The sequence below is a fragment of the Erythrolamprus reginae genome, chromosome 5, assembly GCF_031021105.1.
Source record: "Erythrolamprus reginae isolate rEryReg1 chromosome 5, rEryReg1.hap1, whole genome shotgun sequence".
In the NCBI taxonomy this organism is placed as follows: Eukaryota; Metazoa; Chordata; class Lepidosauria; order Squamata; family Dipsadidae; genus Erythrolamprus; species Erythrolamprus reginae.
In genome coordinates, this window is record NC_091954.1 from 47,019,696 (window position 1) to 47,039,990 (window position 20,295).

The following is a 20,295-nucleotide window of genomic DNA, read 5'->3' on the forward strand; positions in this document are numbered from 1 at the left end:
TAAAGGAATTCAGTTTACATGGACTCAAAGCAACTTTAATTCCAGTTTTAACATTTGAATTTATTTCTCTTCAAACTTTCTCTGAAAAGGTATGCTTTGAATTTTATTTCTAGTAATATTCCATGCTATGGAAACTATGCATTTACATTTCCCTTCATTCTGTTTATTTGGTAAGCAATTTAAATGTTGATGTTGTTAATTTAATTCAATTTATTAGAGTTGTATGCCACTCCTCTCTGAGGACCTGGAGTGGCTCACATGCAATACAAACAATATGTATACAAATCTAGAGGTCGACCTCTGACACCCCACCCCCCCACTAACACCAACTGCGACCGACCAGAAAGGTAGGAAAAGAACCACTGTAAAACGGTGCCTCCAACTCCCAACCCCTCCAGCTGGCACAGCAAGATACCATGGTCGATGGTATCGAAAGCCGCTGAGAGGTCAAGGAGCACCAGGATACAGCATAAACCCCTATCCTGGGCCCACCAGAGATCATCCATCAGCACAACCAAAGCAGTTTCTGTGCTGTAGCTGGGCCTGAATCCTGACTGCTGAGGGCCTAGATAATTGGCTTCTTCCAAGGACCACTGAAGGTGGAGCCATACCACCTTCTCAACAACCTTCCCCATAAAGGGAAGGTTGGAGACTGGACAGTAGTTATTAAGTACGGCTGGGTCCAGGGAAGGCTTCTTGAGGAGGGGATGCACAAGTGCCTCCTTGTAGGGAGCCGGGAAGGACCCCCCCCCCTTAGAGAAGCATTGACAATCTCCTGGACCCAGCTCCGTGTCGCCTCCCTCCTGGCCGAAACCAGCCAGGAGGGACACAGGTCCAACAAACAGGTGGCGGAACTCACATCTCCAATGGCCTTGTCCACTTCATCAGGTGTCACCAGGTCAAACTCCTCCCAGACAGATGGACAAAGACGGGGCCCTGTCACCTCGACTGATTCACTGTCAGCCGATACTGCGTTCCAATTGGAGTCCACTTCCGTCTGGATCTGAGTGATTTTATCAGTGAAAAACGCATTGAAATCTTCGGCACTACCCTGAAAGGGCTCAATGACCCCCTCTGATTGAGAAGGCAGCGGGTTACCCTAAACAGGGCAGCTGGGGGGATTCCACTGATGCCATCCACGCATTTTGCTGCCTTGAGCGCCAGTTTATAAGTCTTAATAAAAACTCTTAAAAGTGTTTCATCAGACTCGGATTTACTTTTCCTCCATCGCTTCTCTAGACGTCTTTTCTGGCGTTTCAACACCCGGAGCTCCTCGGTGAACTAAGGAGCTCTCCATGGTCTAGTGCCATGGAGAGGTCGCAATGACGCAATCGGGTCAGGAGCCTCCGTCACAGCCATATTCCAGGCCACAGCGAGCGACTCTGCCGAACTGTGTACGAGTGAATCCAGTAAAACCCCAAGCACCCTCTGAAAGTCCTCAGGGTCCATCACCGACTAGGTAGCTCTGCCTCCCTGCAGGGAAAGATTGGAGCCTTGAAGTCAAGCCATAGCAGAAAATGGTCTGACCATGACAAGGGCAAAACATCTAAGCCCCTTAATCTCATCATTTAGCTGCTCCGAGAGAAATATCATGTCAGGAGCATACCCCCCCTCGTGAGTCGGACCCTCAACTACTTGGGTCAGGTCCATGGCTGCCATGGCACCATGAACTCCTGCACTAACCCAGAGGATTCACTGAGCAATGGCAGATTAAATTCCTCCAAGACAATAAGTCCGGGGAATTTCACCACCAGCCCAGCTACCTCCTCGAGCAGCGCAGGCAGGGCTGTTGACACACAGCTGGGAGGCAGGTGTGTGAGCAACAAGCCCACCTGAACCTCTAGGTCCAACTTCACAAAGAGAGACTCACAACCTACAATCTCAGGAGCAGCGAGTGTGCATAGGCTAAAAGTCTCCTTGGCTACAATAGCCACACCTCCCCCCCCCTTCCCTGAGGTCGTGGCTAGTGTCAAACCTTAAACCCAGCTGGGCAAATTTCTGAGAGAGGAACTCCTCCCTCTGGGCCCATCCAGGTCTCAGTCACACAAACCAGGTCTGCCTCCTCACCCAGGGTCAAATCCCAGATGAGGAGAGCTTTATTTACAATGGACCTGGCATTAAGTAGCAGCATCCTGAGCCCAAGGCCCAGATTTCACTCATCACCAGTACCCCGGGTTGAGCACATGGGGCTGGAATAAGGGATCACTTTCAAACAGTGAACTCTCGTTCCCCGAGGGCAGCCTATCCCATGTCTCCCGCCATATCTGCCTCTCCCCAACAAAACTGGAATATTTCGGCCCTCCACCACCCCATCCCTCCTGCCTCTACATTGCCAGATAAGCTGACCTTTCCATTCATAACATCACTCTCATTCATATCATACATACTGTACTTTCCATCCAGTCCCAATCATCCATCCCTAAAAACCCCTCAATAATTTAATTTAAAAACAGCAATAAAAACCTTTGATAAAAATAGAATAGTTCATTCATCATATCTTAATGAATCATTCCCAATCGTCCAATCCTAAAGTTAAAAGTTCCTCCTAAAATTAATTTTAAATTCTCCCACTAGTTAAAAATACTTATACCCTTCCCTAAAACATAATATCAAATATAAATAAGTTTAAATTGAAATAGACTCTCAGAACTAAAACAGTACTATAAAAGATATTAAAGTTTCGTAGTGCCACTATAGATATTAAAAAACATATAAGAATAGGTATAATTTAAAAAAAACAAAGACCTCAACCCTTCAGAGAATGACCAGGATTTTACATATGTCCACAGATATTGTCTTTTCCTTAAGATTTCACTTCCTCCTCCTTCTCTTAAGACTTTAAAAATATAAATATAATAAGGGGAGATGGAGTTATCATGGTCATAATCTCTCTGACCCACAATCCACAACTGTCTCTTAGGGATAGAGTTCTGCCAGGGAATACTTAGCATATTGAAAAGAGTACAGAAGACTCTCAATTAATCCTATTGAGGACAGGACATTAATAGTAAGTCAAATATGACTGCAGTTGTGTGAATTGTAATATCATGATTCCCTGAAAATAAGACCCTGTCTTTTTTTTTGTTTGCACGCTGAAATAAGTGCTTGATCTTATTGCCATATACTCAAAAGCCCAATTGGGCTTATTATCAGGGGATGTCTTATTTTTGGGGAAACAGGGTAGATAAGCAAAAATGTCTGATTTCTAAAAGTTTGGTAATAACAAATTCTTTTTTCCTAATATTATAACAATCAAGAATGAAGAGAAAACTATAATGGATTTTAAGAATATAAGAATAACCTTGCTTAATGCAGGACAAAACCTCTTAACCCAATATTCTGAGCATATTGTATCATATATTTTCAGCAAACTCACAAAACATTTTTCACTGTTGCTTTATACAAACTGATCTTTAATGCTTGTAGCAGTAAATATAATTGCACATGTTGATGGCTTCATTAATGGTTCCATCATTCACCAATGTGTACAGTCAGTCGTGTTTTAAAATCATTTAGTGGCTTGCATCTTTCATGGAAGCAAATTCTATTCTTTGCATGAAGAATGACTCCCTTTTTATTAGTGCTCTGCAATTAACTTTAATGTTCTAATATTCTGAAAGAGGGGTAATTACTATCACGGAGTTGAAGTACTGTGACCACATCTAATTTTGTTGGTCAGAACAAATTATAAACCTAAGAATGTCTTAATTTTAAATTTATTTATTCTTTCATTCAAGCTATATGTCTGCCCACTCGTCTACATCTCTGGATAGCTCACATTTATTTTTTTAAAAAACAGCAATCAAATTCAAAACAATTTTAAAAGCTTATAGCATTTTCATTGAATTTCATTTAGTATATTTATTTTATGTTAATTTGAAAGTTTCTCCCTCTGGTTATAAAGAGACTTGCTCCCAACTTGTAATAGTATAAATTTGCATTCTAAATCTCTGAAGCAAGCTTGCCATCAAGACCATTGAAAGTGGTGGTGCAGGGTGAGGAAGGAAGAGAATGAAACTAGACTAAAATAGTTTATCACTGGGATATTTTAACTTACAAAATACAACAGTGAGCACCATTTTCAGCATTTCTGAAGTGAGGACAAAACTTTAAATACAGATAGTTTTCGACTTAACTATTGCATATAAGCAACACTTATTGTTACAACATAACTGAAAAGAACTGATCTATGACCTATGAACACATGATCTTTGCAGCATCCCCATGGTCATGTGATTCAGATGCTTGGCAACTGACTCATATCAATGACAATGTGCAGAGTCCCAAGGTCATGTGATCTTCTTTTGCAACTTCCTGACCAGCAAACTCAATGGGAAGCTAGATTAAGTTAACAACCGCATTATTAACTTAACAACTGTAGCAATTCACTTAACAACTGTAGCAAGAAAGATAATCAAATGAGACAAAACTCACTTAACAAATGTCTCACTTAACAACAGAAATCCTGGGCTCAATGGTGCTCATAAGTCGAGGACTAATTTTATAGATTTAATACAAGCAATCTAAATGACTTTAAGACTAACCAATTTTTAATCAGGTTCTTAATGAAAACTCCTAAGCAAAGCACAGAGGAAAGAACTCTACCAATGTTTCTCTGTTTTATGAGTCTGGAAACATAATAAATACAATAAATAAATATGCATGTATTAATATAGCAATTAAATCACAGTAAAGATTACTGTGTGAATAATATTATTATTGTTGTTGTTTTTAATGTTCAAGATAAAGAACTGTGTAATCCTTGTTTAAAACCTTTTAACTATTTACATCAGTGTTTTTCAACCAGTGTGCCGTGGCACACTAGTGTGCCGCGAGACATGGTCAGGTGTGCCGTGAAGCTCAGAGAGAAAGAAAGCAAAAGAGAGAGAAAGCAAGAGAGAAAGAAAGCAAGAGAGAGGAAGAGCGAGAGAGAGAGAGAAAGAACAAGAGAAAGAGAGAGAGAAAGAGAGAGAGAGAGAAAGAGAGAGAAAGAAAGCAAGAAAGAGAGAGAAAGAGAGGGAGGGAAGGAGAGAGAAAGACATAGAGGGACATAGGGAGAGAGAGAGAAAGAGAGCAAAAAAGAGAGGAAGGAAGAGAAAGAAAGAGGGATGGAGAGAGAGAGAAAGAAAGAGGAAGGGAGAGAAAGAGGGAGGGAGAAAGAAATAGAGCGAAGGGCAGGAAGAGAGATAATTTTTTTGTTCAAACTTTTTTTAGCCCCCCCCCCCCCCCCGCTCAATGTGCCCCAGGGTTTCGTAAATGTAAAAAATGTGCCGCGGCTCAAAAAAGGTTGAAAATCACTGATTTACACCATACATACTTGTTTCCCTGAAATGTCCTTTTATTAAGAACTGGCACTTATAGGAAATGTTGCCTGTGACACTGCTAATTCAGCAATATTTAGCAGAGATATGTTTGCTTATAAAAAAAAGTTTAAAAATCCTAGCTGAACACCCCCCCCCCCAAATATTTGTTTCCTAAAGACTTTTTTACCCGGAATCAATGGAAGGGAAAACCTTTATCATTCATAACAGATGAGTCAACACTTTGATAGTTTTATCATTGTTTTAATGGCTTAAAAGGAGAATTAGACTTGCAATGAGTTAGTTTACTTCTGGGCTATCATTTTGATAAAGGTAGTTATTTGAGGACCAAAAGGCCTTTATTTTATATTAGATATAGACTTCAGTGTGTATCTATAGCTGATTACTAAGTGAATTAGCAATTCTGAACCACCATTTAAATAAAACATAAAAATAAAAATTATTTCTTAACACGTTAAAAGTGCCTAAAGGTTGTTTTACTTCCAATTGCTTTTAAGGGTTGTTATGGAGCAATTTGTTTTTATTTTCATCTTATTTGCAATAATTTGTCATTGTAGTACTAAAGTTTTGAATTGCAAAAAATACCAATAAGTAGATAACCCAACTATAAGTCTAATTATGCCAAAATTAGGGCTAATCGAACTTGATGACTAGAATGAATCTGTGGAGGAATTTTGCTTATTTTTTTTAAATTATAATGGTACTTGGATTTTATAAATAGTACAGTTGAAAGGTCTCTTAAAAGAAACAGCATCAATTATATATAAACTGGATTTTTAAATATAAAAATCTTGTTGCGATTTCAGATTAAACCTTTTCACATTTTTAGGTACAGTTTGAGCCGTAGTAGTAAGCACAATAAGGAACTATCTCACGCAAAAGCAACAGAATGGAAAACGAGAGAGTAGCATTCATACATTATGCTCTGGTCTGGTGGATGCTGTCTGATCACCAGTATTGAAAAAATGTTCAATTGCCAAGTATGGTTGATTTGGCTTGAAAAAAATAGATACATCCCTACAATTGGGCAACAAAATGTTTCTAAAAAAATCCTCCACACTTAATTTATTTTATTAATCATTATGACATGTGGTAGCCCAGCATTCTTATAATCTACAAAGGAAGTTCCCAGTTTTAAAAAAATGCCTTAGTAGTCTTAAGCTTGAAAGCTTTTATGTTGTTCTAATGATCCGTGCATTATATTCAAAGTGCTCATTGATTTAGCCTTTTTATTATCTGCCCTAGAATCTTTCCATATTTATTTATTTATTTAATTGAATTTCTATGCTGCCCCTCTCCGCCCATCTCATTCCGAGTAATGCACTCATTGAAAGCAAATAGCGTCCTCAAAGAATATGTTTATTGGATGCATCATATCAGCATGGCTGGTGAAAGCCAACTCTGACAGTTCCTGCAGTTTTTACCTAATTAAAAGAATCAAACTCCCCCCTCCCAAGTGTCATTGGTCACATTGTCTGATGAAGATGGAAGGCAAGTTCTTCTCAATTTTCAACACCATCTGTTTCAATGACCTTGTTTCCCACAAGAAAGTATTTTGTTTTGACTGGAGCCTCGCTATCTACTTTCCTCCTTCCATTCCCCTTTCTGGCTTTGTGGCAACTATGAGGCAGCACAAGATGGTTTCATCCAGGTTCACTTCAGAGTTGACACTCAGATTGACACAATAAACTTTCAAAGATTTGATATAATGGGATCCTATTATTTCTTAAAATGGCAAATTTTAGTGCTTTTACATACAGTATATTGAGATTTTGATGAAAATAATACTGAAACTAACACTTTGCTTTGTAAAATTTCTTGATGGTGAATATTCTGTTAATATTTTGCTTGGTTTTTTTCTCTCTTCAACAAATAGCTTTTTCATCCTGATCAATACCGTGGACTAATTTTTACCAGTCCAAGAGCAGTAGAAGCTGTTAAATTATGCCTAGTGGGTAGTTGTAAAAAAGAAGGTGAGCATAAAGTTTTTTGCATGATTTTGTTTTAGTAGATTGTTTGAATCCACTTATTGTGATTTGTTCACTAATGCTTATGGCTTACAGCATGAAATGTGAAAGATGCCTTGTTTCATTTTCAGCTTGGAAGAACTATCTAAGACAAAAATGGAATGCTAAACCTGTTTATGTGGTAGGAAAAGCCACTGCTGGATTAGGTAAGCTACTTTTTTACATTCATATAAAAATGTTTAAGACAAGTATACATCATGCTTTTTAACAGATAAATTCTGTTAAAATGACAAAAAGTTAAAACAAGATTAGCAAATGTATTGTTTTAATCTTTGCTCCTTAATCCTCTCTGGCAGATCAAGGATTCAGTCAGTTTATCTAGGGCAACAATCCAGGGCTGGAGTTTCCCAGAAGGAATTCCTCTCTTAGTAATGCAATATCACTGGGTAATTTAGGGCTAGTCACTCTCCCTTAATCTAGGATGCTTTACATGGCTGTTCTTGTGGGGATAAAATGGAAGTCACATTGAGCTCTTGAAAGAAAGGTGGGATTTAGATCTAACAGATAAGTAAGGCATCAAAGTGGTGAGACTGCTCATATAACTCATGAACAATTTGACCATTTGATACCTATTCATCAGGATGTGTTAGAGGAAAAAATACATTGTTGTTTGTTTGTTTGTCAAATATGTATAGTGTAGTAGTTTGTATAAACATAAGTAAAAGTAATGATAAAAAATGACAATAGGACAGTAGGACAGGGATGGTAGCACAATGGTGCACTTATGCACACACATAACAGACCTCTTAGAAATGGGGAGAAGTGAACTGTAGACAATCTAAACTAAATCTAGCAGCTAGCTGTTAGCTGAAAGGGCTTGTAGTGCTGCACTTTAACCACTGCACCACCCCAGCTCTTAGGACAGGACGGTAGGCATAATGGTGCGCTTAAGAACATCTCTTGAAGACCTCTTAGGAATAGGGTGAGGTCGACTGTAGATAGTGTACGGTTAACGTTTTTGGGGTTTGGGGAAGAAACCACAGAGTCAGGTAGTGCATTCCAGGCATTGATCACACTTACTGAAGTCATATTTTCTGCAGTCGGGTTTGGAGTAGTTTACATTTAGTTTGAATCTATTACTGCTCGTGTATTGCTGTGGTTGAAGGTGAAGGAGTCATTAACAGGAAGGACATTTTGGTATCTGATTTTATGACCTACAGTTAGATCAGATCAGAGGGGCTATAGTTGTAATTGTCTAATTGCAGTATTTCAAGTCTGGTGGAATAAGGTATTTTGTTGCAAGAGGAGGAGTGAAGGACTCTTGTGAAATATTTCTGGACTCTCTCGGTTGTTTTAATGTATGAATTAATGTATGAAGTATGTTGTATGGTCCCAACCCAAGCCTTGATGGTGCAGTGGTTAGAGTGGAGTGATGCAAGCTACTTCTGCTGATCATCAGCCAGAAGTTTGGTAGATAGAATCTTAGTAGGCTCACAATTGACTCAGCCTTCCATCCTTCTAAGGTCGGTAAAATGAGCATCCAGCTTGTTGGGGCAATATGCTTACTCTCTGTAAACCGCTTAGAGAGGGCTGTAAAGCACTGTGAAGTGGTATATAAGTCTAAATGCTATTGCTGTTGCTATCATCAATATGGAAACTTTTTTACAATTGTTATAACATTAGAAAATGGCTTTGGGACATTTATTCACATAAGGTTGTCAGATTCCCAAGATTGAGGGAGTGCATTCCAGAAGACAAATGGCAGTGCAGTTTAGATAGTTTGCATGGGAGAAAGAGAGTTAAGATAGCTTCCTCCTAGTTCCCAGAGTACAGTGATCCCTCTATTATCGCGAGGGTTCCGTTCCAAGACCCCTCGCGATAATCGATTATTCGCGATGTAGGGTTACGGAAGTAAAAACACCATCTGCGCATGCGCGCCCTTTTTTTCTATGGCCGCGCATGCGTAGATGGTGGAGTTTGCGTTCCCCGCCACCCACGCAAAGGGGAAACCCCGATTCGGCTCCTCGCTGCTGCTGCGCTACCAAGCAGATCAGCTGCTGGGCGGCCGAAGGAACCTTCCCTGGGTCTTTCCGGCCACCCACGCAAAGGGGAAACCCTGGCTCCTCGCTGATGCCCACCGCTCGCCCGCCCGCCAGCAAGAGGGGGAAGACCCAGGGAAGGTTCCTTCGGCCGCCCAGCAGCTGATCTGCTCGGTGCAGCAGCAGCGAGCAGACGAAGATCGGGGTTTCCCAGCCGCCCACGCAAAGGGGAAACCCCGGCTCCTCGCTGATGCCCCGCTCGCCCGCCTGCCGCCCGCCGCCCGCCAGCAAGAGGGGGAGAGATAGAGAAAGAGAGAGAAGGAAAGAAAGAGATGAGAGAGGAAGGAAGAGAGTGTGAGAGAGGAAGAAGCAAGATAGAGAAAGAGAGAGAGAGAGAAAGATGAGAAAGGAAGGAAGAGAGTGACGTCATCGGGTGGGAAAAAATCGCGATATAGCGTTTCGCGAAGATCGAGATCGCGAAAATCGAGGGATCACTGTATATGTCTTTATGGTGCAAGTAAGCTGCTTTAGTTTGGCAAGATTTGTTGCCTACAGGTGAGGAACAATAAAGGAAGAGTGGGACATTTGATTGGTGTTTTTGTTTGTTTGTCCTTGCTAAATATTGTTAATAAAATTCACACTAGGCAGTTTAATCTGATTGCCATGTTTTGAGTTTCAGTGATGGCATTCTATACTAAAAGGCAAAGTAATTTTTTCTTTTTAAAGGCAAGGCAAGTAAAAAATGATGGTCTGTCTGAAATTTCAGCTTTAAAAATACATTGAATATATCCACTCCTTAAAAGCCATCGAATATTCCCCCCTTCAATTCCACAGCTATTTATGTGCATGAAATATTTAACTCAACCTTATTTTAAGTGTCATCTAAAAATGTTCTCGTTTGTATCAATATCTCATATTTTCATTGTCTTCCTAGATTGTAAACCTGTTGTGGTTTTTGTAATGATTGTACTCTACAGAGAGGCTGTTACTGCAAAAATAGCATTAGAAACAAAATAGATGAGGCAGAAGCCATGCTTTTCAGCAAAGTATAATGCTAATGTATTTTTATTCATACTACATGTAAAAAAAGTAATTGTGTGCCTAATTACAGTGATCTAGTTACCAGAATTAGAGTGAATAACTAACTAACATGATTTAACTATGTTGCTACACAATTTTCTTGTGCTTCCATAGATGAACAAATCTCTGGATTGCATATGATAATTTTAAAATAAAATTCTACTTCTATTCTTCCTCCTCCTCTTTCTCTTCCTATCAGTAACTGAAATAGGTCTCAAACCACAAGGAGAAGATTGTGGAAATGCTGAAAATCTAGCGGGATTCATTTGCTCCCGTAAGTGGAAACATAAGTTTCAATGGCAGGTGTATGACTTTATCATCTTCAGTATGTATATGTTACAATGATGTTTTCTCTCCTGGGTAACAATAAAAGCAGTTCCAAAAACTTCTCATTATACTTGAAATATGTATCAATGGCAAAAACAAAATTTAGCATCCTGTAGCATTTCACAACAGAAATATAAATGCTAAAATGTAGTATTAGTTTGGAGGGGGAACCTGCTTAAAATGTTACGCTTGGGGTTTGCCATACGGGGGGGTGGGGGATCACAGCACAGGAGGGAAGACGGCCTCCCAAACCCTGAAGCTGCAAGCCACAAAGTGGCGAGCAATGCAAAGCTGACAAGCAGCTGATCCAGGCCAGTACAAGCCAGCTGAGGATCAGCTGATTGTGACTGCCTATAAGCTGGCCAACAGGCTGTTGATTTACTCTGCTGGCGGTCCAACGATCAACTGATTGGGTGGTCAGCTGCTCTGGAAGCAGAAGGGCACGGCTCCAGCTTTCAAAAGGCTGGGAGGCAGAGGCTTCCAACACAAACTTTAGTCCTTGTTTTTAGTCCTTATTTTTCAGAACTCACTGTGTGCCAAAAATCTGGTTTAATAAACCACTTGGAACTCAAAGCGAGTGTCATCGTGACTATGAGTTAGATCTGGAGCTCTGGAGGTCTGTAATCTTCTCATGACAAAACATTTGCAAGAAAGAGAAGTCATGTAGCCTATTTGCTGTTGGATGCTACAGCATGATTTTCTCCTATTTTGCCAAGAGAGGGATTAGTTACTTTTTATCTATGGCAAAAACAACTTTTCGAACCAGACGTTGGCATTTTCAGAGCATTTCCGTTAAAGCACTCCTCAAAATGACTGTTAACACAGTGGGTATTGGCCAGTGTCAGAGAAAACCATTTACCAGAAGTAATCCTGTCTTGTTATTTTCCTTGCTATCCTTCCTGATTTCCTATAACACTTTCTAGAACTCTTGAGATTTCTTTTCCTTTTTACTAAGCCAGTCAATCTACTTTCACTGAACGCATGAGCTACAGTCACCGATTATTTTGATTGTTTTTTAAAAAAACTTCTGTTGGAACTGCAGCTGTACTAAGCATGTGGAGATATTGTATAAATTAAGGCTAAAGATAGGTGCCTTATTTTACAGCATGCCAATTCCCCATTTAATTTTCATTTCAATTTCTCCTGAAATTTTTATGAAAACACAAGAAATACATGATAATTAAAATGAAGGTAATTGATAGTAGAAAATTTAAAATACATAATTCGTAAAGCACTTTAGTTCTACAATTCTTTGGATATAAAACCAATGACACTTAAATTATCTCACTGAGTTGCATTGGGCCAAAATAGAACTACTATTAGTTTGGATCCAGGGCAGTTGCTGTTATTCAAGTAGATTTGTCTTTGGCTGATCTATTGTGCTAAAAAGGTTAGTTGCTCCCTTAATTAAATAGGTAGCATCAATATTTGTCTTTTTCCCCAAGATAAATTTTACAGGATTTTTACAATGTACAGTAATGCCATATGTAGGTGATTATACAGAAAGAAAAACATTATAAGATCTGTCCTTGTTAAATTGTCTACTGCTATCGAAATGTTATTCTTTTGTTCTAAACCAATTTAAAAGGATTAACTTTTCTTCTCAGAAATCACATTGGCTTAAGCCTTCAGGAGCAATGGTGTTAATATATTTTCCTTTTATCTCTGCATTTTGCCTCCCCAGCTTTTTTGCTTCATGTTACTGAAAATAACATAATAAAACATAAGGTTATTCCAACAAAATGATTAAATCTTAATAAGGACCATCCATTGATTATTAGATTTTGTTCAATTAGGAATCTTTAAAGGCACAAATATTTTATAATGTTTAAAATAAGTATGCCAACCATTTTTTAAAATAGTCTGTTTTCCTTCTTCCCATTTTCCCTCACACGTAAATCCTTGGAGTCCTTGGAGAGGGCGGCATATGAATCCAATTAATAAAAATAAAATAAATAAAATCACTATAAGCAAAAGGATACAAATCTGGCAGAAATATCTATATCTCTGAATCCGAGACACTGTTTATTCTTAGGAACCAAGTGATGCTTAGGGATGCTAATAAAAGGGCAAGTTTTAACAAAATTACCAATTGAGGTTCACATCCAGGCCTTGTTCATATCAGTCTGACTTCAGCTGACCGCATTTCAGGCGCTTGGCAACACAGTCACATTGGTCATTCTTAGGGTCCTGGCCTGGGTGATGTGACTATAACAGTTTTATTGAAAATCAGTTACTTCCAATATTCAGCAAAACTGCACCATACTGCAGTTGAGATCTGCAATGGGTTTGCTTAATGACAGTGGCATTCATTTTTTTCCCACATTCACTTAACAATCCCCATTAAAAAAGGAAGATCAATTGGATCAGTCACATGAGTGACCCAATTTACAACAGTCACGACATATGACCATAATGGGCAGGCTATCAGCATTCCAAATAGCATCCATTCCAAATAACATTCCATTACCATTACAGTTGTACAATTAGGATGATCTACTGTATAAATAGAACCTAATAAAAACAAAGTATTCCATTTGCTGTCCTTACAATGTTCATGGGTGTGCTTAGGCCTTCTGTGGGTTGACTCCCAAAGTCCCCCTCCCCACAAAAAAAGATATGTGCCGACATCTCTCATTTTTGGCTAGCTGATGTCATTTTTGGCTATGTGAGGACCAAGAAATATGAAAAAAAGAACTTCCTTTTTATATAGCAGGTAAACTGCATGAAAGGTTGACAACCTTTTGCCCCTATCTGCCTTATTTATGTACCTATTTATTCCATTTCTATAGCTGCCCAACTCAATCAAACAATTCTTTTCAAGCCATCCTCATTACCCCTACTTTTTACATTTCATCCTTCCTTCCCAATTTTCTGTTCCAATTATTACCATAAAATAATCCATGGGCCTAATTTTATCTTCCCCTTTCATTTTTTCTCCTAAATATTTATTTGTACTGGAACTAAGTTTGCATTTCAAAGGGAAAACCCTCACTGCTATATGTTGTCTTTAGATGAGTGGTGCTATTCTGGATGCAAAGTGTTGGCATGTATAGCTGAATGTATCCAAAGCACAAAAACTAATGATGGTACCAATCTAGCCACTTTTAATGTTCCTAAGCCTATAGGTATGGTTTGTGTGAATATTAGAATTAATGAGAAAATATTAGGAAAACCTGTCATGGAAGTGAATAAGCAAATAACTATTTTTTCTTTTTTAAAAATTCCGTCTTTGCTAATCTCCAAACAGTATTTGTTCCAGCAGAACTGGTGATTATGGGAATATCATCTTGAAAGATGAGAAAGTGGTAGATATAATTCCAATTAACAGTCTGTCCTAAGGTTAAAAAGGATGTTGGCTGCAGTCAATAACAACAGAAACACCAATTAGAATTGGGAGCTCTTTTCAAAGCAAGCTGTTCTTTCCTGTAACTATCTTGACCTTTCCTTTTGTGTAGAAGGCAAATTTATCCTGCTGAATTGAGTCTTTAACTTTCTACATGTGTGCCTATATGTGAAGTCTGAAGAATGCCAAATGGCAGAATGGGAGGAGAAAATGTATTAAAATGTTCGGAAGCATTGAGCTCCGAGCTCTCTGTTGAATAGCACAAGAATAGCAAGGCAATTAATCTTTTTGCCAGATCTTTTTAGGCAAACTTCTATAACTCGGCAATGGATTCCTTTTTAATTTACATGCTAAATAGCTTCTGCTCTATGGGATGTGTGTTTAGTTTTATGCATTAAATGTTTTCAGCAATTGTAGGCATACAAGTCAAATACATTCCACTTCTTTCGATGTTTTAGAGTGTGGCCATTTCAAAGCATTGCTTTGTGCTGCTTGTGCTTAAAATGCCATTCTGAATTAAATCTCTTTTTATTTCTTAAACAGGGGAGCCGTCCAATTCATTGCCTCTTCTTTTTCCATGTGGTGCTCTGAAAAGGGAAACGCTTCCAACAATGCTCAAGGACAAAGGTTTGATATAAAACATATTTTTGAGTGGTAGTTTTCTACTCCAAGAAGCTCAGAGGGAATAAGGTGATGGCTGTTAAGTAAACCTACTTGTGTTATTGTTGTAGAGAACATAGTAAGGAACATAAGGTATGTTTGCCACCTTGAGTTATTAAAAAAAATAACAAAGGTGGGAATATAGACCTCAAAGAGTTGGAAAAAGTTTCACAATATGCAATTTTCCATGGTGCAGTAATTAAAATTGAAACACTCCCCCCCTCCCAACACTGATGGCTCTCCAAACTCTACTTGCACAGATTTAGTTAGGGGAATTCACTATCTCCCTCAGCGATTAGTTCTGTTACATCATTTTTACTCTCAGATTTCTTAACATTTTTCAGAATCTGCCTTTCTATAACATAAGATTATTATCTGATATTCTAGATCGGGGTGTCAAACTCGCAACCCGGATGCCTCACATGCTAACCATGCCCATCCCTGGCTTAGCGAAGGAGAAAAAAGTTGCAATACATCACATGATGACAACATAATATTACAAGTTTGACACCTGTGTTTAGTTTCTGGGGTGAAAATAACAAATCTTTCTTTATGATGGTCTCTCTAGGTATTTGGAAAGTACTATTATATTCTCCTCTGTCTTCATTTTCAAGACTGGGCCATCCATTGTCCCGTTTCTTCTTTATAATAATCCTTTGGTCATTGACATTGTCTTTTTCCGCACCTATTCCAGATTTTCTGAAACTTCGTAAAAATGTGGAGGCTAGTAGTATCAATAGAATGAAAGCAGAGGAATTGGCCTCTCTGGAGCCCCATTGGCACAGAGAAGCCTGATGGGACCTTAAGTTAGTCTTGTCAGAATGATCTTCTACACTGCTGCCATTAATATGATTAGCTAAAGCTTGGAAATGGCTTAATTATCTTGACTTTCATATACTTAATTTCTACTCCATTTTTTTAAAAAAGGCTATCTTCTAGTCACCACGTCTGTTATGGGCAAATCTTAAAAAACTAAGTTAAAATTCAAGTGTGTGCAGTGGATGGGACTCTTGTGAGACTGCCAAAATGCAGCTGAGCTCTGGAATGTTCTAACAATGTCAGCAGAGTCTGGAATAACAATATGCGTGATTCATATTTTCCAAGCAACTGTTGTTTTCCATTTCTTGTTCTGTGTAATGAACAGACAAGACACAGCCATAGTTTGCATATTAATCTCTGTAATGTCACCTCACTCTAATGAAAGTGCAATGACAAAAACTAAACAATCCCATTGTTTAAAACATCTTCTTGACTAAGAAGATCTTACAAAGACAGACATGTCTTCTAGGCATCTTAAGAGTCACTCAGCAAATGGGCAACTATATACATTGAATAAACAAGTTCAGAGCCCAGGTTCTAAAACTCTCATGTTTGATCCTTAGTATCTCCACATAGAGGTGGAAGAAAATCCAACCTTTAGGAGCTTGTATCAAGAAGGTCAAACAATCCTGGTTAGGAACAAAGCCTGGATTTTTTTTTCTTTGTTCTTTTCTTTGGAGTTCGTATTTTAAGTTTGGAAATAAACATCCAACTACATAGGCTAGTGGGTTATGGGGAGGTGGGGAGTAAATTTTACTGTAAGTGCTTAGTTTGTTGATTGAGATGGGGATAAATCCAATAAACAAACAGCCTTTAGTATTAGCCCTGACAGTGCTTATATTATTTTTGAAGTATACTTGTCACTTGACACTTAAGCGGATTTTAGCTGTCAAAGATGAACCATTTTTATGTTTGCTAACCATGTTCTTTGGCATAAAGAATATACCGATTGGTTCATTATTTTTAAAATGATGGCAGTGATCTTGAAAACAAGTTTTTATGGTCATATTTGAGATGACATTCACTTGTGTTTTTTCTGTCACCCCTGCACATAATTAATCTTGCACAGATGCCTGTTTTCACAGGATTGACAAGTAAAACATTGAATTATGGCCAGCTTATTAATTCTTTTAAGGACAACACAAAAATGGAAGAAAGTTAATAGTGTGCCATTTATATCAATATGTATGACACCGAGAAGGAGTATTGGTCTGTCATCTCACTCCTATAACACTCAGTTAATTGGTTTTATCCTTTTTAAATAGCAGAGGAAAGCCTAAATAGGCTTTATGACTACCATCTGCTGGAAATAAGCTAATCAAGATTGTTGTTCTAAATCTAATTCTTCTAAAACAAAAACAAATTCTCCAGATCCATCAAACTTTGTCACATTTTTTCCTATCTTGGAAACATCCAGTCAGTAAAAAATCTGGGATATATCCTCACAAAATTATACATTAGAAAATATTCCTCTGCTGTATACAATCAGTTGCTTGAGGGGCAGAGCATGGAGTACAGAGAGCATTCCTGTAGATTAGACTATATACTTTATACCTCATCAGAATTCAGTATATACAGCATGTAATTTATTTTCCCATAAGGTTTAACTATGAAATTATTCATTTCAATAATTCTATTCCTCTTTTCAAATCTTGCTCTTTTTATATTTCCAAAAGACAGAAATCCTTCTATGTTTGATTGTGTTCAAATACTGTATAATGTGGAATTTCAACATAAACTTTCATCCATAAGCATAATTCCACTTAATTTAAATAAAAAGACTTCTCATTAACCAAATACCTTATTCATTTAAGATTATATTTTTGATCAATAGTAATCCAGATTTTGAATCAGGCACGACTGCTTCTTTTAGATGCACATTTTTATCCAGCTAAAGTTAATATTATTGCTGCCTGGAATTATGGAAACGTGGATTGTTCAAGGACTTTCCAAATCTATCTTTTCAAGTATTTTCATGTAATGAATTCTCACATAATCTATAGGTAGAAATACTTGCAAACTAATGTAATTTTATTATTGCTAAAATGCTTACATTATCTATTCTGAGACAGATTGCCCAGTCAATTGCATTTTATTATTATTTTAATTTCTTACATTTCTTTCAAGGATGATATATTAATGAGACTTTACCTTTATCTGGTACCTTCAAGAAAGAATACATTTTGAATTTGGTTAAAATTAGCATTTTTTCTCTTCTATGAGCAATTTGCCCAACTATTATTAAACCCTTTATAAATCTTCACATTTGTATTATACAGTATGTCATAGGATTTTTATTCTGTTTGATCATATCCCTTGATAGTGTTCTGGTAACATCTTTTCATAAAGATTAAATGGCCACACCATGTCTTAAATTATTCAGAATTTATATACTGTGACAATTGATAAGAATTTTGCTTTCATGATCAGCTGGCTTTGTCTGCATTTTAGGTAGCTAAAAATAATGAATTTTGGTTTAAATATATTTCCATTCATGTTTGAATTGAAAACGATTTAATAAACACTTTAACATAAGAACATAACATAAGAACATAAGAAGAGACATGCTGAATCAGGCCAAAGCCCATTGAGTCCAACATTCTGTGTCACACAATAGCCCACCAATTGTACATGGCGATCTTGAGCAGAAAGAGAAGGCAAAACCCTCACTTTCCCTTGACCCCAACAAATGGTACTCAAGGGAATCCTGCCTGCCTCAACCAACATAGAGGCGGCACATGGACATCCATTTCAATAACCACCGATACACTTGGCATCCATGAATCTGTCTACTCCTGCCTTGAAGCTATCAAAGCTGACAGCTGTCACGACCTCTTCTGGAAGTGAATTCTATAAACCCACGACCCTCTGGGTGAAGAAATATTTCCCTTTATTTGTCCTCGCTTTCTTACCTATGAGCTTTAGGGAATGTCCCCCTCGTCCTAGTACTGTGTGATAGAGAAAAGAATTTTTCTCTATCCACCTTTTCTATCCCATGCATTATTTTATACATTTCTATCAAGTCACCCCTTAAGCGCCGTCTTTCAAGGCTGAAGAGACCAAAGCATTGCAGCCTGGTTTCATAAGGGAGGTGCTCCATTTCCTTGATCATACTTGTTGCCCTTTTTTGCACCTTTAAATCATATCTAAGTTTCATTGTTCACATTGCAGATATTACGTTGGAATGCGTTACTGTTTATCAAACCAGTCAACATCCTGACCTCCAGGAATCCTTGACAAATTACTTCTCACAAGAGGTATTTTGTTTTCTAAGTCATGTTGCAGTTCAAGAAGGTACTGTCTTCCATTTATTTATCTGGTACAGTTACCACTGAACAGAAGTTAGACTAAACAAATGCCTTGGAGATATTTTGCCCTGCTACTGAGGGAGAATTTCTATGGCTTTGTGAACTGACAGACCCTCTGCTAATCATTATATGACAGCATTCACAGTTCACACATTCAACATGCTGAATGTGCTTCCCAGCTTCAGTGGCCATTTTTTGATCTGGGAGTAGGGTGGTTTTGCTAAATAAAATGCAGTGCAATTTCCATTGCAGTCATATGCCTAGGTTAGGAATGACGGTGACTTTTAACTTATGAAGCAATTTATCTTTTTAAAGAATCTTAAAAGTCTATGAGTATTGGAAAACCAGAAACAAAAAAAATATCTGTTTCCCCTTCTCACTATTTTTATTTGGACAGGGTGTTCCTGCTAGTGTTATTTTCTTCAGTCCTTCTGGTGTCAAATATTGTCTGAAGCATATTTTGAAGTTGTCAGGTGATTTTATTTCCCAAATTAAGGTAAGTTTTACACCAGAATTTTGACACATAGTATGTTATAAATGCTACAGAATTGATCTAAAAGCCACAAATTCATTGAATACATTTTTTTAATCAGGCTTGATGACCAATGTAGAAAGCATATCTACTGCATTTTATCTTGCTTTTTCCCATCACTTGTTTTAAATTGAATTACTGTTCTTTATCCAAAAATACATAAATAAATCCTATAACATAGCTCTCTCTTCAGTTTGCTGCTATAGGTCCAACAACCGCTGAAGCTCTTGTAACTGAAGGAATCCTAGTAAGCTGTACAGCCAGTCGCCCAACCCCCCAGGATCTTGCTGCCGAACTTAGAAAATGTCTGTAGTGTAATGCATTTGAAAACTCTGATTGAAATTATGTAATTTGCAGTAATATCTAAAATTAAAGTATCTAAAAACACCTTCTTTACTATTTAATATACTTCCAATGATTCTACAATCATTGGAAGTATACATCTTTGATGTTTTCAACACTTCCGTTGTATTAGTAGCAGTGATAAATACTGCTATACACTAACCTGGATTATTTGAAAGGTAATCTAATGCTTGATAAGATATATTTGTTTACTCAAAAAGGAACTGAATTGTAGCTTTAAATAATTTTTTGCACTTCCTTTGTAGAAGATACATATGACAATATCATACTTGAATAAATATATTCATCAGGCTGTATTTTAGGGAAGAAGAGCAGAGAAACACCAATTAAATTGAAGGCATTGGATAAGAAAAAACTAAATAAATTTAGTTTTCAGCAATACACTCACTGTATGTCTCTACACTTTCCTATCTTTGCAAATTATCTTTTTTTGCACACCCATTCACGTATTTTGTGTGTGTGTGTCACATTCCTTGGTGCACGATAGTCTGTTTAAAATTCATTGCGCATCATTCAGATTCTCTACCAAAAGC

The 20,295-nt window shown here is 37.7% G+C and overlaps 1 protein-coding gene across 4 annotated transcripts in view; it reads left to right on the forward strand.

Moving 5' to 3' along the window:
- The window catches only part of UROS (uroporphyrinogen III synthase), a 26,599-nt gene extending 6,449 nt beyond the window's left edge, over positions 1-20,150 (forward strand). For all 4 annotated transcript variants that reach the window (XM_070752507.1, XM_070752504.1, XM_070752506.1 and 1 more), the window contains 8 exons: positions 6-89; positions 7,198-7,294; positions 7,420-7,494; positions 10,607-10,681; positions 14,624-14,707; positions 18,731-18,816; positions 19,265-19,363; positions 19,593-20,150. In XM_070752507.1, the coding sequence (XP_070608608.1) occupies positions 6-89; positions 7,198-7,294; positions 7,420-7,494; positions 10,607-10,681; positions 14,624-14,707; positions 18,731-18,816; positions 19,265-19,363; positions 19,593-19,712 (720 nt within the window). In that variant the 3' untranslated portion in view covers positions 19,713-20,150. The remainder of the gene's footprint in view (positions 1-5; positions 90-7,197; positions 7,295-7,419; positions 7,495-10,606; positions 10,682-14,623; positions 14,708-18,730; positions 18,817-19,264; positions 19,364-19,592) is intronic.
- The last annotated feature ends 145 nt before the right edge of the window (positions 20,151-20,295 follow it).